At 48.2% G+C, this 23,803-nt stretch overlaps 2 protein-coding genes across 3 annotated transcripts in view; one reads left to right on the forward strand and one right to left on the reverse strand.

Moving 5' to 3' along the window:
• Positions 1–23,803, reverse strand: part of LOC122382742 (MFS-type transporter SLC18B1-like) — a 57,137-nt gene that overhangs the window by 32,568 nt on the left and 766 nt on the right. The window lies entirely within an intron of this gene.
• Positions 1,490–6,074, forward strand: LOC122382743 (MFS-type transporter SLC18B1-like). The gene is made up of 2 exons (XM_043368472.1): positions 1,490–1,534; positions 4,485–6,074. Exon 2 carries the CDS (start codon positions 4,576–4,578, stop codon positions 5,965–5,967), a length of 1,392 nt encoding a protein of 463 aa, XP_043224407.1. The 5' UTR covers positions 1,490–1,534; positions 4,485–4,575; the 3' UTR covers positions 5,968–6,074.

Here is a 23,803-nt window from a genome sequence, read left to right on the forward strand (position 1 = left end):
ATTCACTCACTCACTTGCTCTCTGCCTCTTTCTTCACCGGCGGATCCAAGGAACATTTCGAGGGTAACGGGGGGGGGGGAGCAGCTAGTGTTACTGTTCTCTGAGTTTCAATTGTTACGGGGCGAGCGAAGCGAGCGGAGTCTTTCCTTAGATTAACGGAAATTTCTGAGTATGAGCGGCCGGCCGTGCGGACGCTTTTGCGAGGCTTATATCTCAGCAACCACTTGACCGATTTACATGCGGTAATTTTTGTCGGGTAGCTTCATTCCTTCTACCAAGTATTGGACTATTCCCGATGCATGTGGATGACCCCTTATGCACGTGCCACGTGCAAAACGAAGAGGTGTCAGTTTTGTAATTGTTGCAATATCTCGGTAACTACTTGGCCGATTGCGCTGAAAGTTTGAACCACTGGTGTCAATCGGTAACCGATTGACACTAGGCACCCACTAGGCGTAGGCACTGCATATCCATGTGCCAGAGTTGGGGTGCTACTGCACGTGCGCACGTGCAGGCCCAGGGGTCGTTTCCAGATCTCGAGAACGGCTGGACCGATGGCGCTCAAATTTGGTACACGGTTAGGGAGCGGTTAGTAGGGTGCCGTGCACAAGTCAGTTGGGACCCATTTTGCACGTGCGTACGTGCAGGGTGCCGCTTCCAGATCTCGAGAACGGCTGGGCCGATTGTGCTCAAATGTGGCACATCGCTATAGACCGGTTAGTAAGGTGCCGTGCACAGGTCATTTGGAGGTACCCCCTTGCGATTTCGCACGTGCAAGGCCCACCCTCTCGCTCGCTCCGTTAGTCGCCCCAAAAGGCGTTATACTGGTATGGTAGATGGTATACCACGACTGCGGAGTCGATGGAGTTTAGGGCGACTCCGCCTCCGACTCCGACTCCGGCTTCAACTCCGACTCCAACTCCGACTCCGACTTCGGACGGTTCTATTAAAATCCATATCATGATATTGAAGTTAATAACGGAGATGTTTTTATCTTGCCTGAAACGATCCCTTGTGCGTTCCAAGGCTTTTTTGAGATGCAAATATGCAATTAAAATAACACGCAGGTTCTGGGGAATTCACAGTCTTGCTTCTTTCGCTGAAAACGTTCGTCCAAAACAGCAACATTACCTTTTTTCGAAAAAAAATATAAGTTCGAGCGCAGCATCGTCAATCAAACAGGTGCAGTGCATGACGTTGAACCATGCAGCGTTAAGCCTCGCCCCCCCCCCCCCTCTTCCACCCCAGTGAAAGTTCCTTAGAGGAGGCCCTGCGAATATGAGTTTCTGTCGCGCTTTCAAACGGTTTTGGCTGGCTGTGCAGGGAACCATTGAATACCGAAGCGGGGCATCAGCCGCAGTTGGGACTCATTGACGGCGCACGGGCCAACACAGGGGCCCGTTGGACAGCGGCGCTTAGTGCATCTGCATTCCACAGGTGTCAGGCACAGACTGAGGCTTGCCCTTTCCTCTGGTACGGATACGGCCGCAGTATCTTTTGGCGAGTGGCGAGGTGCAGGCGGCGGCAGATAACGGTCCGTGTGTGTTCTGTATATGGGACAGTATCTAGCGGTTGGGGGCAGGAGAAGGGTCAGTTGACACGACCATTCCATGGGTTGACGCAAAATTGTTCCGCCATTTTCGAACCCCCCCCCCCCTTAAAAAAGGTTTCGCATGAAGAGTTGTGACTCCTACAGCTTTGAAGATACAGAAAAATGTGTTAGAGGGACCCTCCCACCTTAACATTAGATTTGAGTTGAGATAGCCAAAATGGGGTCCCTGGCTCACAATTACCGGTTTCGGCACTCACAACATCGAGAAATGCCTTAAATCGGAAATATTGAATTTCAAAATTGCAGCATTTTGATTCAGAGGGGCTAATGCTTAGGAGTACCCCTCTGAATGTGTGACGTCAGCGCAGATATTTAACGATTTTTTCATGTTTGACTAAAACGTTTTGTAGCACGCGGTGGTATATGCTGCTTTGCGCGCAACAAGTGCCGCACTTTCAGGCTTCAGCTGCCAAACTATTGCTTCCAAATAAAGTCGCTAGGAACAGCGGAGATCCCAAAAAGTTAACAAAAGTGAAAGTCTAATATCTTGAAAACCGGTGAATATTTTTCGGTGAAATTTGGTAGATATTCGATTTCGCTCTTTCTGAACCGAGCGACATCATAGGGGAAGTTGGGGGAACGCCGAAGACTTTTTTTCTGACGCCCGTAGCACGCAAGGTAGACAACATAAGCTATTCTTGTTGGCGTCATTCGAGAGGCCAGTCTTTTGCCTTTCATACATACCAGGCGCATTTGATGAATTCGCATACCGTTAAGCGCACAAACTAAAAATATCAAAGAAGTGACTTTTTCGGCGTTGCCCCGGACTGCGGGGAAAGCCGAAAATGGGAGAAATGATCTACGGGGAATGCCGACATTGATGTTTTGCCATTTTATCTCAAACTTTATCCAGAATTGATCAAAGCTCACACGTGTTTTAAGAGCTTGAGGACGCGGTGCACACTGGAAGTTATAATTGTGTGATATAGTAAGAACATGCCAGGTAAATCATTCCTTATAGGTAACAGGCCGTTGTGTCGGTTGAAAGTGTAATTTGTGTGACTAAAAATACGCGTTGCTATTCTACAGCAGTAAAGTCCACGTAGCGTGCTTTTAACACGTGCGTAATCGCACGTTTTCGGCATTACCCCAGCCTGCCATACTTTCATTTGCAGGCCCATAACTTTTCAACGTGCTGTATAAATTTCAAATAGGCAGCACACTTATGCAAAGACATGCTAAAGATTACTTGACCGAATTGGCCAGACAAACGGTAGCATAATGAGTAAGAAATGCAGCTTCAAAGGCGCATGTAGTACAAGGGAAACGTACCTTGAAAACGCTCTTGGCGCCCTCACAGTCGAAGTATTCCGAATGACGACTCGTAACAAACATGCGATAATTGTAGTCACTTTGCTTCAGCAAAGTGACTACAAGCTTCAGAGCATCACTGACAGGTGGCATCCATGTCTTACGGTTTTCGAAATATCTCGAATTTCGGCTTTGCCCCAACTCCGGCATTGCCCCAACTTCCCCTAAACTTTTTTGAAGGTAGGAGGGTCCCTTTAAAGGCACAAAAGGTGTAGAATGAACAGGGTTACAAAACTTCTACCTCGAATTTGGAGAAAATTTTGGCTTTTGACCCCTAAAAATTAAAAAAGTAATATTTTGGATACAAATATACCATAATCCTAAAAAACAACATTTCGAGAGAAAAAAAACGGAAAATATGTGATAGATAGCCTTTAGAGGCTTCCATCGATATTTCAACTTTGAGATCGATTCTTCTTTTTTGGCCAAGTAATGGCTAAAAAACTACTCAAAATTGATTACGTCAAGTTTTGAAACTCAATTTTCTGCTGTTCTAAACCATATAACGCAAAAGTAAGACCATCATTGGATTCCCTTTGACGAGGTACATCAAATAGATACCCTTCTTACGCACAAATATCAGTTTTGAAATTTGACCTCATTTGAACTGACCTAACCTTCACCAGAACGTAACCTTAACTGGCTCCAATGGTGGCCTAACCCCAGGGGCGGAGAATTGTCATAATCCCAAGGGGTGCTTTTCTAGCACCTGGCAACTGGAAGCGTAGAGTTCTTGCGTAGAAAAGCACATATAGGTACGTTTTCCCAGCAACATCACTCTCCTATCGTCTTACGCAAAGCACTTTGCGTCTCAGACGTAATTTAAGCACCTCTGAAGCACTATTATATGGTGACTATTGAATTTCAGGGGGTGCTCGAGGCTCGAGCACCCTCAAAACCCTTAATTCTCCATCCAAGCCTAACCCACATATTATAACCTAATTTTCCATGTAAAATAAACCACAAAACATGCGCCCTTAGTATAGTTGGGTTCATATCGTGACCTTAAGTAACCTGACCTCGATGAGCTAACCTGGCATCAGTGACCCCAGTTAGCAAAATATGTGTTAAACAAACAATTCCCAACCGACGATTTTCAATAACATTGTTTTCACTCGATGGTATAACACATTTTTTTTTAGAATGACAGTAAACGGTCAAAATGCGACCTTTGACCTGACCTGTGACGTCATCCACTGGACCTAGGTCCATGAAATCGAGTCACAAGGTAGTTCCCCGGTAAGGCCATTGAACACCGTTTGAATTTTGAAAATTGGTCGGTAACTTTCCGAGATCTTACGGGGGCCGAAACGCCCCCGTTACGGGTGGCAGGGTCCGCCAGTAGCCCTACGGGACGCGGGTTAAGGGGACGTAGCCAATAGCCAATAGCCATATACTTCGATATCGATTATAAGTCCGGATCACTGTTCTCTACCACGACGTCGGTAAACGACTCTTCGACTCAAACTGCCTCGTGTTTCCCTCTTAGCACTACACGGACCTGGAGTTCCATGTCATCATGTGCGCCTCTTTGGCTCATCTCATTTCGCGCTTCTTTCAGAGTACTGCGAATCTCGAGCGTCGGAACTCCGCTTATTACCTACTGAATACGACACAAAAGAAACAAGTTGCAAACATCGGTACCCTTCAACATGAATCTTAAGTCATCATTAGGATATTCCAGCGATACGGATGCGGTGAATGATACCCTTAAACAGAGCCACTTCGCACCAGCTTACAACGGCATCACGTCGGACAAGCGGCCTAGCTCGGCCGTTGCCGAGGACACCCCGCTGGTGCCACCGGACTCCGGAGGCTACTCCACGCGACAGCGGCGCCTTCTGGTCGGCATGAACGTCGTCAGTGTGCTGAACGGCTCGCTGATGGCGCTGATGATCCCCTTCTTCCCGGTGGAGGCTTCCCGACGAGGCGTCTCGCAGACGGCCATCAGCGGCGTGTTCAGCTGCTTCGCGCTCACCCAGGTGGTGCTGTACCCGCTGGTCGGTCCGCTGGCGCTGCGTTTCGGCGTGACGCGCCTCTACAACGCTGGGATCGCCGTCGCCGGCGTCTCCACTGTGGCGTTCGGGCTCATCTTCTACATCCCGGGCAGCACCGGCTTCATCGCGGCATGCTTCGTGGCGCGGATGGTGGAAGCAGCCGGCACGGCGGCCGTCTCGGCCTGCTCCTTCACCATCATCGGCAACCAGTTCGCCGAGCGGACCAGCTCGGCTGTGGCGATGGTGTCGGCTGCCCAGTCGGTCGGCCTCTCCGTGGCCCCGGCCGTCGGCGGCGGTCTGTACGCGGCGGCCGGCTTCGGACTGCCGTTCTACGTCCTGGGCGCCGCCATGATTGTCACAGCGCTCATCAACGCCCAGTTCATGCCAGCCGTAGTGAAGCAGGACGACGCCCCCGTGAATCTGCTCCGCACAGTCCGCCTATTCATCGGCTCATACGAGAACTGGCTGTGCATGGTGATCGTGTTTAGCTACACGGTGGCGTTCGTCACGTTCTCGTCTTGCGCGGCGCCTTACGCGGACGCCGTGCTGGGCATCACGCCGGCAACTCTCGGCCTCTACTTCACGGTGGCGGCTGGCTCGTACGTTGTCACCAGCTTCCTGTGGGCGTGGCTGGCCGAGCGTGCCGCAAACCCGTACCCGGTGATGGCGCTCTGCGTGCTGATCGTGGTCGGCAGCCAGCTGCTGATCCCACCAGCCCCGTGGCTCGGCCTTCAGCCGCGCTGGTGGCTCTTCGGCCTAGGCATGACGCTCCAGGAGGCGTTCTACGGCGGTGCCTACATCCCCTGCTTCCAGCTGATGATGGCCGCCACGCTGCGCACCGGACTGCCCGACGACCTGCGCACGCATGCCTTCATCTCCGGCGTCTACTGGAGCATGTACTCGCTGGGTACCGTTGTTGGCCCGTTGGTAGGCGGCGTGCTGGTCGACGCTTTCGGCTTCCCACTGATGATGACGGTCATGGCGGGGGAGACTCTGCTGGTAATGTTGTTGACCGCTGCCCAGGCCGCTGTCCGTGCATGTGAGTAGATCAGTGTCCGATAGGGAAGCAGTTAATTATCTTGCCTTTTACGATATTACACCTACCTAATATATTCCGGCCAACCAAGGCCGGCTAACACAGCATTCAGCCTGAGTTACCGATCAATTGGTGTAGAGCTCTGCGCAAACTGCAAAGGGTACCTGACCTTGTCAGCGGCGGTCGCAGACTTGGAGTTTTTTTCGGGGGGGGGGGGCAACTTGAGAAACAGGCCCCTACCGACCCTCGGGGGCCCGGTGCTAACTTAAAGGTACCCATTACCATACCGGCCTCAAAGGCCGGTATGAGGTCGCAGAGGCTGATGTGGGCCCTCAGAGGTCAGTGCGTGACGCTCAAAGGTAAGTCTTGGGCCCCCAGAGAACATAAAAGGCCATCAGGTCGGTTGGGGGTCTATAGAGGCCAGTTTAAGGCCACCGAGGCTATTCTGGGGCCTCAGATGTCAGTGTGAGACCGCTAAAGACCGGTATGGGTCCTCAGAGACAGGCATAGATCCTTCAGAAGCCAGTACGGGCCCTCAGAGGCTTTTAAGGGCTAGTCTTGGGTCGCAGAGACAAATGGGGGTATCAAAGGCCAGTGTGGGACCTTTAGGGGCCGGTTTCGGCCCTAAGAGGCCAGTTAAAGGCCCTCGCCCCTCAGAGACCAGTACAAGGCCCGCCAAGGGCAGTTCGAGACCTTTAGAGGCCAGCTTGAGCCATCAGAGGCTAATGTGGGTCCTTACAGGCCGGCATGGGCCCTAAAGACCGGCATGGGCCGGCGTTGGACTCCAGAGGCCAGCAGAGGGCCCTCAAAGGCCAAGATGGGTCCTCAGAGGCCGATGCGGGTCCTTAGAGGCCCGCATCGGGCCTTCAGAAATCAGAATCTAGTGCGGGGCACTCGGAGGCACATAAAGGTTAGTTTTGGTCTTTGGGAGCCCAGAGACAGAGATGAGGCCACCAGAAGTCGGTATGAGGCCCTCAGACGCCGGTTGGGCCCCTGAGGCCGGTTTAGGGCCCTTAAAGGCTAATGGAGGGCCCTCAGAGGTCAATGTGGGTGCTCAGCGGTCAATGTGGGTGCTCAGCGGTCAATGTGGGCGCTTGACCGCCACTGAAGGGCCCTCAGAGGTCAGCGTAGGACCCTCAAAGACCGGTATGGGAGCTGTTTATAGCTGGCGAGTGTTTTTTTCCTCGTGACAATCGAATAAAGGCCAGGGCCCCATACCGCCATGGGGCCCATCGGTTGTTTGGGGGGGGGGGGGCAAATGATATGATGGCCTCCGGGGCAAAGCGGACACCGGCAATTTCTCGGTCCCGATATGAGAAACAGGACAGTTGCCTCACGTACGACTACGGTTGTTGATGGTACCAAGGTTTAAAGGTAGTGTGCCAGCTTTCTTGGACCGTATGGAGTTAATGACCCAGATAAGGAGAACCGGATTTTTAGAACTTATCCATACCTTCAAAACTCATGGAAACGTCTTAAATTCTTCAAATTTTGAGTACCCCAGTGCGAAATTCGCCCCGACGGGTTGTCGGTCGTACCCCAACCACATTTCACACCACTATGAACAATAAATGCACACACTGAAATCGCTATTACCGATATGCTCATCCAATCAAGTTTCGATAAACCCGTTCATCATCAGCTCCTGCGGTTTCGAACACGCCTGTTAGGTGGTGCGGTAGACCACGCCCAAAGCCAGGGCCCCGGTAACGTGAGGTAGCCGAGTCAGGGCAGCGTGCGCTGACCCAAGCCGGAGCCGCGCGTCCTCCCGGTGTCATGTGATAGCCCGGGGCTGCCCGCGGGGATGCGGTAGACCGCGCCCAAAGCTGCGGCCCCGGCTTGGGTCAGCGCACGCTGTCCCGACTCGGCTACCTCACGTTACCGGGGCCCTGGCTTTGGGCGCGGCTTCTGCTCATACTTTGTGGTGCGGTGGTGGTGCGTCGGGCTGCGCGCTCTGACCTCGGCCAAGAAAAATGCGTCAGCTGATCATTGTCATTTCTGCCACTTGCGTGTGGTGAAATGGGGTCATAACTTATAAGACGGCTTTTTCATATCAATTATTTTACATAAAATCATATTTCAAACCATAAATAATGTTCGACAGCCAAAGAAAAGAAACAATACCAATAGGGGCTTACAGTTTAAGGCTCGACATTGTGTTGTCTACGATTAGACAGCTGATAACTCATTCCCGTACGTCGTATGGTCGTAACACTATAATGACCTTTGCTTATTGTCACAAGTGCGCTGCATTCGCGATTGTTGCCCGACGCCTGTTTGCAGGTGAGCCCACTACAGTTGTTATACATATCTAAAAACCGATAAACTTTTAGGCGAAAAAGGCACTATTCCAGGCCCATTTTTGATTTTTTTTGCGATATTAGGTGAAAACAGAAGCTTCTTATCCTAGGAAAAATAAAATGGGAAATCTTTCAAAGGTGGCACACTACCTTTAAACGAGGATGGATGCCTGTTTTGTCATCTTCCCACCTGTAGATAAACAATCGACATTAACGGAAAACAGTGCGTTGCATTTTTGGGTAACTCATGTAGGTAAGTGGTCACCGAAAAGTGGCCAAAATAAACGCATGACGATGCATTTAAATATCAATATTTTTTTGTCCAGATGCAAACAACTTATGGCCAATTGAGAACTAGCCACTTTGACCCGTCCATTTTGACAAAACTATTCCAGCCCAGCTTAGGTAGGAGAGAACCGTCCAAAACGCCCCCTTAACCCTATTCCTGGCGGGGGGGCCTCAGGAGCCCCCCCCTGAGGTTTTTTGGTTATATCTCCCAAACGCGTTGAGCTAGGAAGCTCAAATTTTCTGACTTTTCCTAAAAGGCTTCTACGCAACATGTCTGAAAATTTTGAGTTGATCTGACCTCAGGTCAGGTCACCAGAGGCGGTTTGGTGACGCTACCTCAGAAAAGTTTGCAATCACGCCAGAGCTAGAGTTTTTGACCGATCAATTTCTTCTCTTCAGGGTTTAGTTAGGGTACCAGTATGTGCAATTTGCATATCTCGGAATTTTGATATCGGTGACCTAAGGTCAGGTCAATTTCGCGACCTCCCCATTATAAGTCAATGGGGGAAAAATCAACTCCCTGTTTTTACCACTAAAACGGGTCGGAATGGCCCCATATACCATACATGACTTCATATACGATCAACCTTCACTACCTTGAGGTCTGTTTTGCTGTTGGGCAGCTGTGAGGTCATGTGACGTCATCAAAGGTCACCAAAGGTTTTTGGCCAATAACTCCGTACAGGAACAAGATACAGACGCGTGGATGGTCTCATTGTGTTCAGCTCGTCAAGACGCATCGAATGATATACATGATGACCTCGAGGTCACGTGACCTGAGGTCAACCTTTGACCTTGACCTTTCGAGGTCAACATATATATCATTCGATGCGGATTGACGAGAGGATCACGATGATGCCCTTAGTTTGTTCCTATCTTGACTAATTCGAAAGTTATTCGAGAAAAACTCTCTCCATATCTAGTGCCGCCATTTTGACTTTTTCGACCCCTGTGACGTCATCTTTGACCTGACCTGAAAATGACCTTAGTAAAAATTGTAGATCTTGGCCGTGCGTATCCGATGCCGTTTACCGCTTGTCGCTATCTTGCTTCGTTCTCGAGATCTCAGGGGGGGGGCCGAATCGGCCCCCCCCCCGCCAGTTTCTTGTCCCGGCGGAGCCCGCCAGGAATAGGGTTAAAGGAAACAGTTCACCTTAACATGGGGTTTTGAACTGGAATAGCAGTTTTAAGGCTTGAGCTGAGACTAGCACAAATCAGAAGCTTTTACGTCCCAACGATCACACTTGACGAAGATACTCCATTTCTCGTTCCGAAAAGAGTGCCTTGCAGAAGAATGCGTGCCTTGCTGAGGAATGCAGCCACGTCATCGTCAGTCAATCAGCATGCTGCTTACAGCCAACGGGTTTGTACTATACGCAATATGATTGGTCAGAGCGTAATAAGCTTCGGCGTCAAACAATATTTTGTATAGAATATAGTTATTCCTATACTAACATAAAAATTGTTATAAAAAGGTTTTATTTGCTTTGCTGATCATTTTTAGCTATACAAAATCATAAACCCATTGCAAAAAAAAACTAATTTCGGGAAAGAGAACTATTATTCCCTTCACGGAAAACGGTGTGTCACCGCTAAACTGGTTATTTCACCATGCGTCATTAGGTGAATTTTGTGAAAGTATTATCTTTCTAGTTGAGGTTTATTTGCCATTGGGTCACAGTGCAGGGATATTTCTATCTCCCACTCCTCTGAGATGCAAAGATAAGAATTTGTTATATCTGCATCCCTCTGAGATGCAAAGATAAGGTCTCGAGGGTTCATAGCGAAAAATCAAGAGTTCATGTGATGATGGGTCAATAACCGAACGACATTTCTAATGGTTGTTTATGGATGAAACTTATGAAATAAGAACAAACTACTCTGAATCTATTTTTACATAGATGAATGCATTTAAATATAATATTTTATTGATTAAGAAAAAACCTCAACATAGAAAGATATAGGATTCCCCATGGCTCACTCGTGGAAGATCGGATATCTTTTCCTCGCGTGTTACAGAAAAACCTCGCTCCTTCGTCGCTCGGTTTTTCAGTAACCCGCTTGGAAAAGATATCCTTATCTTCCACTCGGAGCCATGAAGAATCCTCTATATCACGAGCGAGCGAGCGTAGCGAGCGAAGTGAGTCTTTTCAACATAACGGAAAAATCTCAGTATGAGCGGCCCGGTCCGGCCCGGCCTGTAACGCTTTTGAGAGGCTTATATCTCAGCAACCGCTGGACCGATTGGCCTGCGGTCTTTTTTGTTGGGTAGCCCCATCCCTTCTACCCCGTAATTGACTGCTTTTGATACATCTCAGTGACCGTCGTGGCACGTGCCACGTGAAAAGTCAAGGGTGTTCAAGATGTTTTGCAAAAGTAGTGATTTTGAGAGGCTCATATCTCAGCAGCCGCTTGGGCGATTGACTTGCGGTAATTTTTGTAGGGTAGCAGCATCACTTCTACCCAAAATAGGATGCTCTCAATGTATGTGGGTCACCCCCAGTGCACGTGCAAAATACAACAATAAGAGGTGCCAAATTTGTTCCCATTTCAGTAAATCGGTAATTACTGGGGCGATTTCGCTGAAACTTGGCATACAGGTAGGCACCCACCAGGCAATGCATTCCCATGTGTTGCGGTTAGGGTGCTACTGCACGTGCGCACGTGCGGGGGGCGTTTCCAGATCTCGAGAACGCCTGGGCCGATTGCGCTCAAATTTGGTACACGGTTGGGGACCAGTTAGACTAGGGTGCCGTGCAAAAGTCATTTTGGACCCCGTTTGCACGTGCGCACGTGCAGAATGCCGCTTCCAGATCTCAGGAACGGCTGGGCCGATTGCGTTCAAATTTGGCACACCGCTAGCGACCGGTTAGAAGGGTGCTTTGCACAAGCCCGTTGGAAGCACCCTCTCGCCCTTCCACACGTGCAGGGCTCACTATCTCGCTCGCTCGTTCTTCGCCCAAAAGGCGTTTTACTGGTAAATAGCATGCAGAATTAACCCGCGAGTTGCTGGGGGGCGTTAAACGCCCCCACTTTTTTCGACGGGCCATAGCATAAAAACGGGGCGCCGCAGGCGCGCCAAATCTTTAGTACCTGTAGCGAATTGATTGAAGTTTATTGTGACAAAGTTTCAAAAAAATTGGTCGGAATTTTTTTTAGATATTGAGGTTTTAGTGACGTCATGATATCTGAGTTTTCGACCAAAAACGGCATATGTTCAAAAAATCATATAAAATCACAGAATAGACATAAAGACATGCCGTAAACGGCATTAGACTGCCAATACCATGAACAATCAAATGGCTATCTTTGATTATTGATTATTGTTTCACATTTTCCAAAATCTTGATCTGAATCTTGGCAATTCCTCGTGACTATCTCACGACTATGATACATGCATTTCTTAAATTGAACTTTTTGAGCCAAGCACGTACACATATGATGAAATTAATGTCACCATCGTGTTCTACGCCCCAAATTACCAATTGACCCGCGCCCCGCTGGGCTATTCAGCCATACGCGCCCTGCTCGGGGGGCAGATTCTGCCCCCTGTCTAACTCCCGAACCGATGGTCGTAGAAAGACGGGAAAAAACGGCAATCGAAAGCTCTCAACAAGGCGGATCTTAACCTTCGCCCTGGTGGGGGGGGGGCCATTTTGGCCCCCCCCTGTGGTTTTTCAGCGATAACTCAGAAACCACTTGAGTTAGCGCCCTGAAACTTTGTATAGCTGTTTATTCAACATTTTTACATCATGTCCTTTTTTGGGGGGTTCGGGTCAGGTCAGGTCAGGTCACAAGGTCACCAAAACTGACACCACCTCTAAAAAAGTTCAAAGCTCTCTCAAAGGCACAGCTTTTATCCGATCGATGTAAAATTTACAGTACTTGAAGATGTCACCCAGCTCTACAAAATGGCTATCTCGGATTTTTTATAAATGTGACCTAAGGTCAGGTCAGGTCATCGCTGCTCCCCATTATAAGTCAATGGGAGAATCGAAAAGTAGTTGTTTTTCAGCTAAATCGGGCGTGATTGTTCCTATATTTCGTTATTGAAGTGTCTTGGGTCAGCAAATCACAGCCCATGTGAAACCATTTGCTTGTGACCTCGCTGAGGTCACGCTAGGTCATCTCCCTGGTCACCAGAGGTCACCAGCGGTTTTTCTGCACTTACTTGTTATTGAATAGAGATAGAGACTCCATTCGACGTTTATCGTGTTTGTCTCGTCAATGCGGATCGAATGATATGCAGCATGACCTATTTCGGTAAGGTCATGACCTTGACCTGAGGTCAAATTTTCAAAATGACCTTTCGAGGTCAAACTATATATCATTCGACGCGTCTCGACGAGCCAAGCACGATGGTGCATGAATCGTTTCTCTATTTTCTCGTGAATGCATGCTATAGTTAAAAACATTTTCAACGAAATTTGCCAAGTTGACCTTGCATGACCTCTGTAGGCCAAACCGTTGAGCTGAGGTGAAATCTGACGAACCTTGGCGAAAGAGCTTGAAAAGAGCTATCGATTGCTTTTTTCCGCGGCTCTCTAGCTCTTCTAGTTTCCGAGCTACAGCGGAATATGTCCGGCAACACCGAAAACACTGAAATTTGACCTATGATGACCTCTAGCGACCTCAATATTGACCTTAGCGAAAAAATGACCGAAATACTTTCGAACGTACTTGTTATGGGCTTTCGTTTGCTTTTTTCCGCGTCTTCCTAGCCCTCTTCGTTTTCGAGTTAGACGGGGGGGGGTCATTTTGGCCCCCCCCCACCAGGGCGAAGGTGGCTCAGACCCACACCAGGGCGCGGGTTAAAGGGACCCTCCCACCTTAACATTAGATTTGAGTTGAGATAGCCAAAATGGGGTCCCTGGTTCACAATTACCGGTTTCGGCTTTCACAGCATCGAGAAATGCCTTAAATCGGAAATATTGAATTTCAAAATTGCAGCGTTTTGATTCAGAGGGGCTAATGCTTTTGAATACCCCTCTGAATGTGTGACGTCAGCGGAGATCTAACGATTTTTAAATCTTTTACTAAAACGTTTGGAAGCACGCGGTGGTATATGCTGCATTGCGCGCAACAAATGCCGCACCTCCAAATAAAGTCGCTAGGAACAGCGGAGATCCCAAAAAGTAAACAAAAGTAAAAGTCTAATATCTTGAAAACCGGTGAATATTTTTCGATAAAATTTGGTAGATAGGTATTCGTTTTCGCTCTTTTTGAACCTAGCGACATCACTTTGATGCCAATTCATTAACTTTTTTGAAGGTGGGAGGGTCGCTTTAAGAGCCCAATTTTTTTTGCTTAAGTAGTTCAGAGGTCAGGTCAAGGTCAGGTCAATGGTACAAAATGCAAGTTTCTACAGTATCGGCCTTGGACCGTAGTTGCCGAAGAATGGACTGAGACTGATTGCCCAAAACGTGTTCTTAGACTACCAAGACAATATTCGTTGCATACAATGTCATGCAACGGTCAAGGTCAAGGTCAGGTCAGGTCAGGTCAGGTCAACAAACACAAAATATAGAAAAGGGCATGTGCGACACATGTTTTATGAATCATTTTACGCACAGAATTCAATAGGCACACTCAATAAGTGATATGGACCACCTCTGGATGAATTTCAGGTCGAGGTCAGGTCAAGGTCAGGTCAAGTGAGGTCAAATTTTGAAGTTGGTTTTTAAAGCCTAAAAAGGTGTCTGTCTGATGCAGTTTTTCACGGCAAATCGAATGGTGCTATTTTTGTTTTCGTGCGAGGTCTAAAACTTAAAAAAAAACATTTTTCAAAATTTTTGTGTGTCGTGACGTCATAAAATTTTGAATAACTCCCACATTTTTGAACCGATTCTTCTAAAAATTGGTATGTAGGTGCACATAGACCACTTCTCTGACATTTATTTTGGTTTTTCGATACGCTCAAAATTTTGGATTTTATAATTATTTTCCCAAAAAATACAGTTTTTTGACAAAATGGGCCAAAATCCAGAATTTTCAAAAACCGAGATAGCCATGTGATAGACAAAGTAGAATCACGTATAACCTTTTTGTTGCGTCTTGATTCCTTTAAAAATGTAGATGTTAGCGGCGTTTGAAATTTTGCCGTTTTTGAGGTGAAAATGGCGAACATGACGTCACTAAAACGTCAATTTCTCAACAATTTTCCGACGGATTTCGCTCAAATTTTCAAGGAACGTGTCAAATTGATGTATGATAAGGTACTGAAAGTTTGACGTCGCTAGCGTAACGCGTTTAGAAGTTATTGGCGAAAAACGGGAGGGGGGCAGATTCTGCCCCTTCCCCCCAGCGGGGCGCGGGTTAATCATTTGTCACAGGCTGCAAATATCAGTGATGATTTTCGGCGATATGTGCCTACCCGGTTGACCTGACCTTGACCCTGACCTATGCTTGACTGACCCCTACATGGAGCTGACACTCTTGTAGGCCTTATATGATGGATTGTGCACCGTTTTGACAGAGTTTATGACGAGAGGCGCCCATTGCGAAGTCCTGAAGTCAATGCTACTGAAAGCCCGATTTCAGGTGTTTGACCTGACCTTGACCCGACCTGTGACCTCAAAATTCAACTTTAAAGTACTCATCTGAAGCGTCTCGTCGCGTTCTTTCGTTTGCCGCCTCGTGCGTTTCGCTGCGCCTATTGGTTCTCAAGTTATCGGCTGGGGGCGTTTAACGCCCTCCCCCCCCCCCCTGCAGCAAACGGTGGATGGCGAAATACCCCAGCAACTGCCGGGTTAAAAAGAAAGTTCTGGGGCATTCACCGTCTTCTGCTACTTTCGCTTAAAACTGTCGTCCAAAACAGCAAAATAGCCTTTTTTCGACCAAATCTAATTTCGAGCGCAGTAGGTATCGTTTAGCATGCAGGTGCAGTGCATGACGTTGAGCCATGCAGCGTTAAAGGAACCCTCCCACCTTAACATTAGTTTTGAGTTGAGATAGCCAAGTTTGCGGCCAGGCTCAGAAACCACCATTTATCCTGGTCGCAACCCCCGCAGCTTTATGGTGTTCAAGAAATTTCTTCCCTTTACTTGCAGGGTGGGACCAGCGTGGTCCCTATCTCTTAACCATTACGGGAATCTGATGACGTCATCAGGCTTTCGAACGTCCGTTAAATCTTTGACTAAAACGTTTTGTAGCACGCGGTGGTATATGCTGCTTTGCGCGCAACAAATGCCGCACTTTCAAATAAAGTCGCTAGGAACAGCGGAGATTCCAAAAAGTAAACAAAAGTAAAAGTCTAATATCTTGAAAACCGGTGAATATTTTTCGATGAAATTTGGTAGATATTCGTTTTTGCTCTTTCTGAACCGAGTGACATCACTTTCATGCCAATTCATTAACTTTTTTGAAGGTGGGAGGGTCCCTTTAACCCGCGCGGGGCTGGGGGGTAAATTTTACCCCCCCCCTCGCGAATTTTTGCAATATCTCAAAAACGGCGGTGCGCAGCGCCGCCAAACTTTCAGTACCTTTTCTTACATCAATTTGACACGTTCCCTGAAAATTTGAGCGAAATCCGTCGGAAAATTTTTGAGAAATTCACGTTTTAGTGACGTCATGTTCGCCATTTTCGCCTTAAAAACGGCAAAATTTCAAACGCCGCTAACATCTTCATTTAAAAGGAATCAAGACGTAACAAAAAAGGTTATACGTAATTCTACTTTGTCTATCAAATGGCTATCTCGGTTTTTTTGGAAAGTTTGGATTTTTGCCCAAATTTTTCCAAAAAACTGACTTTTTTGGGAAAATAATTATAAAATCCAAAATTTTGAGTGCATCGAAAAAACCGGAACATATGTCAGAGAAGTGGTCTATGTGCACCTACATACCAATTTTTAGAAGAATCGGTTCAAAATTGTGGGAGTTATCAAACATTTTATGACGTCACGACACACAAAAAATTTGAAAAATGATTTTTTGGAAGTTCTAGACCTCGTACGGAAACAAAAATAGCACCATTCGATTCGACATGAAACACTGCATCAGATAGACACCTTTTTAGGCCTTAACAACCAACTTCAAAATTTGACCTCACTTGACCTGACCTTGACCTGACCTCGACCTGAAATTCATCCAGAGGTTGTCCATATCACTTATTGAGTGTGCCTATTGAATTATATGATTAAAATGACCCATAAAACATGTGTCGCACATGCCCTTTTCTATATTTTGTTTTTGGTGACCTGACCAGACCTGACCTGACCTTGACCTTGACCTTTGAATGATATTGTATGCAACGAATATTGTCTTGGTAGCCTAAGAACACGTCTTGGGCAATCAGTCTCAGTCCATGACTCCATTCTTCGGCAACTACGGTGCAAGGCCGATACTGTAGAAACTTGCAATTTGTACCCTTGACCTGACCTTGACCTTGACCTCAGAATTGAAATTGAGTACATGTTTTTAGTTGTTCGTGATGAGATCTTTCGATTGGCGTTTGAATTTTCCAAATCGGACCATTAGTTCGGGAGATAACAGGGGGGGTAAAATTTACACCCCCCCAGCCCCGCGCGTTCGGCTGGAGACCCCAGCCCCGCGCGGGTTAACTCAGACTCCAGAGTCGGAGTCGGTAAGATTTTGGCGACTCCGAATCCGATTCCGACTCCGCAGCCCTGACGATAACCACACAATGCATGAACGAGAACGCTTAAATAAAATTCCAAACGGCTATGGAATAAATGACTTTTAAAAGTTGTCCAAATAGTCAGAAGCCTGGGAAGTGGGAACAAATACTGTTTGTTCAGTTTTCCGTGTATTACAGAACAATGGAGTCATCCCGGAAATTAGCCCCGGTGTGACTTATTCGAACGACCGCAAAGAGACCTATAATTGGCAACCAATAACTGGAGTTGACACCAGTTGTGAAGGGCTAAAATGCGGGGTGGCCACTTTGCCCCGGTCTCCCCTACGCGGCGCCGCTTGAGCCCGCCTTTCGATACAGCCAGAGACACCTATATAAGTGGCTGGCCAGACGTTTACAGTACAAGCACCATGCTCTGGGAGGGACTATTTCAGGCAAAGTCCTTCCTAAGCTCGTCTGTACCTACACCGAGCTTTTTTAAATTTATTTTGCCAAATGGCTTCAGATTTGACCTCATGGCAGTGTTTGGCACTGCAGACAAGGCAGCCAAAATAGACGGAATTCGCTGAAGCATTTTTTTCTGGAATAACTTGGGAGTTGGGACTCAAATCAACGCAAAACATTTGATTTATTTATTTATTCGATGTCATGGAACAACAGGCGAATTGACGCCCAGTAACAGTCCATAGCAGTTATACGTTCGGAGCAGTGTAAACATTGCCTTTAGTCTTTCGTCTCTTACACATACAATCCCTCGATATACCAACCATATCTATCACACAGTCCATACAGTACATGCATAACACAATAAATACAGTCACGCGGTTCACACCAGGACTCACATGTTTTGTATATGTCGTCTTACTTTAGCCCGAACATCCCGCATTGAGTCGTGAAACAAATCCAAATCTGTTATCTCGAACATAAATTCATTTATGATAGTGGGTGCCCTAACAAAAAGCGAACCTTTCATAGTGTCGACCCGCGCAAATGGTACATTCATGACACCACGAGCTCCTTCAATCCTCCTTGTAATTCTTGGAGCAGCATACAGCGGAAACCGTGCCAATAGTACATGTGAATCGAGGACACCTTTGTACAGTTTTTCCACAAACATGATATCGTATTGATGGCGTCTTTTCTCTAATTCAGTTACGTTAAACATTTGGAGCAAACAAGAATAATCAATATCGGATGGTATCGCGCTTCGATTTACATAAAAGTATAGCCATCTGAGAAAGTGATACTGTATCTTTTCTACTCTATCTAAGTGCGATTTAACACCATTGTGCTTTTTTCATCGATAGGTACCTACATGTCAAACAAACAAATTTGACAATAAAGGGGAGCTTAAACATTGACCTCGGGTCCCATGAACTTCCTGTAGGTATATCAATCGATCAATCGTATTGAGTTGAACACATTGTTGCTTCATTGCTCTACCAGGTCTTCAGGTCCAAAGGTGATTTTCGAAAATCTGCTGGTGACCTTTTATGACCTAGCGTGACCTGCCGAGTGACCACTGGCCATCAGCTTCACTCAGTCCATGGGTTATAGATACGAGAATCTCACTATTCTGAAAATAGCTGGGTTTGATGACATGAGTCCGGTATGAGGGTAGGGGAAGATGGGGGAACACCGAGCTTTGGGGAACACCGCCCACCCCGATATCAGAAATATAGAAAGGTCTAGGGCGACAGCTGACTGTCTTTTGGCAGCGTGACGACAACAGAAGTGCAGGTATGGGCAACGTGCACCGCATTGGTTTAGGTGATTTGCGAGAAATTCCTAATTTTACGTTTCTTGAATACGTTTTGTACTTTTTCTAGTATAATAAGCAGAAGAAAACTGATCTTGTATCGTGTCAGACATTGTGATATTTATTCACTTTCGATGACAACACAAATGCAAATATTCTAAATAGCCAGACGTTTCGGCCTCAGGCAGGGTGCCTTCGTCAGTGACAATACCGATATTACCTACATTAATAAATTAATCAATATCTTTTACACTTTCAAAATACACATGACCTGGACATTTTCAACCATTCTGCACATGAGACTAGAGATTACTAGGGTTACCCGCGTGCTCCGCAACGCGAAGGAGGGTTATTTTTGATCCGTGGGTATTGGGTTGGTCTGTGTCGATTTGGTTGGTATTCATTTCGTTCGATTGCTTTTTGATGGCCAAACATTTTCAAATGAAACAAAAAAGATCCATCGCATTGAGGTGCCCGTGTCGTATTATCATGCGTTCTACTTTAGAATATGCACCAAGGCTTCAAATTCGAGTAAAAAAAACTGGTAGGATAACAGAATCGCGCATTTCTTTTTTTTAGAGTCCTGGGCCTCGTTTTATAAAGCGAGTCCGTAACTTACGCCGGTTTTTGGTCTTGTATTGCAAGTGCATGTGAAGCGATACATTTATTTCCCCTTCTCCCTTTGTTCTTCCATGCACCATAAATAGATTCAAGTTCAACGATTCAAATTAACGTCATCGCTTTACATGCACTTGCAATACAAGACCAAGAACCGCCGTAAGTTACGGACTCGCTTTATGAAACGAGTCCCAGGTCACTTACTGACAACAATAATACCTAAATAGATATTTGCAGTAGTGATGTCAATTAGGTACGGAAAATCGGAATACCGATACCAAACCAAATGCCAACCAAAACCGTGGACAAATACCGAAACCAAACCAACTTGGGAACATGAGGAAAATACCAACATTTTACCGATTTCTTAGCCTCTTAAACATTAGCGAGGGTTCATGATACCAACAAAATACCAAACACATTAGGATTGAAATACCAAATACCGAGTTGGTATCGGTTTGGTATCGGTATACCAAAAAGTTGGTATCCGATTGACATCTCTAATTTGCAGTAAATACCTATATAAACGAACAGACAGGCTGTGCTACAGCGGGCTTCAAACTTACAGGGCGGTAATCGGAGCATTTACCTACTCTACTCTACCTTAGGGCTTGGACTAACCTTAAAGGGACCCTCCCACCTTAACATTAGTTTTGAGTTGAGATAGCCAAGTTTGCGGCCAGGCTCGGAAACCACCATTTATCCTGGTCGCAACCCCCGCAGCTTTATGGTGTTCAAGAAATTTTTTCCCTTTACTTGCAGGGTGGGACCAGCGTGGTCCCTATCTCTTAACCATTACGGGAATCTGATGACGTCATCAGGCTTTCGAGCGTCCGTTAAATGTTTGACTAAAACGTTTTGTGCACGCGGTGGTATATGCTGCTTTGCGCGCAACAAATGCCGCACTTTCAAATAAAGTCGCTAGGAACAGCGGAGATCCCAAAAAGTAAACAAAAGTAAAAGTCTAATATCTTGAAAACCGGTGAATATTTTTCGATGAAATTTGGTAGATATTCGTTTTTGCTCTTTCTGAACCGAGCGACATCACTTTCATGCCAATTCATTAACTTTTTTGAAGGTGGGAGGGTCCCTTTAACATGGGCTAACCTGGCAAAGATTGCAGATAATTAGGGATACATAGGCGTAGGAACGTTTTCGAAAGTGGGGGGGCCAAGGTCACAGAGGTCCAAAACCTAACCTACCCCCAAAATCCCATTTCTCCTCGGATTTCGGCCACTTTGTTTTTGCAAACATGCTCAGAGATAAAAAAAAATCGAGACAAAAACAAAAACAAAATTGGTTGAAATTTCAGGGAGACTCCCGTCCATAAACTCAAACTGATGGACGCGTTCCCCTGTCCTCCGCAGCCGTTGGCAGTTGGCACCCATGCAAATTCCAGAGGCATCCAGCAACTTTTTCATTACGAGCGAGCTTGAAACGTGCAAAGCGAGTGTTTTCAATATACCTATAAAAATCAGCATGAACGGCCCAGCTAGGCTCAGCCAGACCTTTAACGTTTTTAGAGGTCTTATATCAGCGACCACTGCAACTGGGCTGATTGACTATCAGAGGCCGGTGTGGGACTTTTAGAGGTCGGTCTGGGCCCTCAGAGGCCAGTTTAACCCTCGACGTCCGGATCTATAGGTTTTCTACATACGCGCCGGCCGAGGGGGCGGGGGCGGGTACGACCACCCTCGCCGTTTCGCCCCAGGTGGAGGCCATCAGAGGCTAATGTGGGTCCTTACAGGCCAGCATGGGCCCTCAGAGGTCAGTGTAGGACCCTAAAATGCCGGCATGGGCCGGTGTGGGACCCCAGAGGCCAGCAGAAGGCCCTCAAAAACCAAAATGGGCCTCAGAGACCAGCATCGGGTCTTAAGAATCCAGTGCAAGGCCCTCAGAGGCCAATGCGGGTCCTTACAGGCCAGCATGGGCCCTTAGAGGTCAGTGTGGGGCCGTAACAGACCGGCATGGGCGGGACCTGGAACCTAGAGACAAGCGGAGGGCCATCATAGGCCAAGGTAGGCCCTCAGAGGCCGATGCAGACCCTTAGAGACCGGCATAGGGTCTTCAGAATCCAGTGCGGGGCCCTCAGAGGTCAATGTGGGACCCTAAAATACCGGCATGGGCCGGTGTTGGACCCCAGAGACCAGCAAAAGACCCTCAAAAACCAAGATGGGCCTCAGAGGCCGGCATCAGGTCTTCAGAATCCCGTGCAAGGCCCTCATAGGCTAATGTGGGTCCTTACAGGCCAGCATGGGCGCTTAGAGGTCAGTGTGGGGCCCTAAAAGACCGGCATGGGCCGGCGTTGAACCCCTAAGGCCAATATAGACCCTCAGAGGCCGATGCGGACCCTTAGAGGCCGGCAGCGGGTCTTCGGAATTCACTGCGGGAACCTCAGAGGCACTTAAAGGTTAGTCTTGGGACCCCAGAGACAGAAATGAGGCCACCAGAGGCCGGTGTGAGGCCCTCAGACGCCGGCTGGGCCCTTGAGGCCGGTTTAGGGGCCCTCAACTGAGGTCAATGTGGGTTCTCAGGCCAGCGGTCAATGTGGGCGCTTGACCGCCACTGAAGGGCCCTCCGAGATCAGTGTAGGCAGTAGGACCCTCAAAGACTGGTTTGGGAGCTGTTAATAGCTAGCGTGGGATTCTTGAGCCTCGTGACAATTGAATAAGGGCCAGAGCCCCATACGCCCATGGGGGCCCATTGGTTGTTTGGGGGGGGGGCAAATGATATGATGTCCCCCTGGCCCCTGATTAGCCTTTGGAGGGGGGAAGGGCATGGCCCTGATCCCCCTCTGCGACCGCCACTGCACTGAAAGTGGAAGGGGGAGGGGCAGATACAGACATTGCTGGCCCCCAGCCTGTTTGAGCCGAGGCGGGGGCACGGTCACCCTGCCCTGCCCCCAGCTAGTACGCCTTTGACGAACTATGCCGACCCCAAGCAGATCCGGTCAAGCGTTGGTCGTTTGTATACGCATTCTCCTGCACCGTGCTAGTATTGTCATACCTTTTCGGTGCTCGCTGTCCCGCGACTCGTATTCACCAAAATGTTGTCACAAGGACCCACAGTCGTGTCTCTGATATGGTTTCCTTCATTGAGTGAAGGAAATTGCGGTCAATAACGCTGTAGAAACAAAAGGGAATCTTCAGGGCAAGCTGAATAGTTGTCAAGTTACCGGGTGGTAGGTAGGTACAGACAGACACTTGAGTCAGCAAAAAGTGGGGGGGCCAGTTAACATTGCTGGCCCCCCCACCTCCGAAAGTGGGGGGGCCATGGCCCCCCCCCCCCCGGCCCCCCCCCCCCTGTTCCTACGCCTATGTAGGGATACATGATTGGAACTGTGCGCTGGTAAATGGCTTACCTATTTGACAAACAATTGCGATTTTCACGTTCGCGTCCAACCGGCCGAACAAGGTCACAGGTCAAAGGCAGGAGCGGCGCGGCGGCGACTCGGCCTCTCGGCATTATGCGGCGGCCAGCGCGGGGTCACGAGCCGCCGACACCTGACCCGGCCGGTAATAGGCGATTTCCACGCGGCTTGGTTCGCTGGCTGGCCCCGTATTCCCCGGCACGGCCGCAGACGGCGGCACGGCGAGCGCGCCGGTAACTTGAGAGCAGAATTAGCCGGGTCGCGCTGCGACGCCAGACCCAGCCCTATCATACCCGGCCGCCCCAGCACTTCGAAGCATTAGTGAACCGCGGCGCCAGGCTTGGAACATACCCTCTCTTATAAATATAGGCTCAAATGTTTGAATGGACGGACTGACAGTGCCAGATCTCACGCCAACCAAATCTCCCATCCCTTGGCTTCCTCATCCGTCATCTCGGTGTGACGAGTTGGCTGCCACAGCCGTCATCTCGGTGTGACGAGTTGGCTGCCTCAGCCGTCGTCTCGGTGTGACGAGTTGGCTGCCTCAGCTACCGTGTCGATGTGACGACTGTTGGCTGCCTCAGCTGACAGCTGCCGTCTCCGGGTGCTGGAATTGGAGTCGGGCCGTCCGGGCTCAATATACCGCCGAGTGGTTCGATGTTGCCACACCGCCCATGACTGCGCCCTGAGTCACCGCGGGCACCTGTCGCTAATGAACGGAATCGACGAATGCCGCAGCTCAGTTTATCCACTGAAAGGTCATCGGACTGATGAAACAGTGAACTCATCCAGCCGAGTTCTGATGAAAGCTGAAACCTACCCATGCCTTCTACGCCCATCGCCTTCTGCGTGCTAACGGCTGGCTGTCTCGAGTCTACTCATGGGTTCTTGCAACATGGCTTATGAAATCCCCGGGATG

This window comes from Amphibalanus amphitrite, unplaced genomic scaffold, assembly GCF_019059575.1.
Source record: "Amphibalanus amphitrite isolate SeventyFive unplaced genomic scaffold, NRLGWU_Aamphi_draft 000146F_arrow, whole genome shotgun sequence".
Taxonomy (NCBI): Eukaryota; Metazoa; Arthropoda; class Thecostraca; order Balanomorpha; family Balanidae; genus Amphibalanus; species Amphibalanus amphitrite.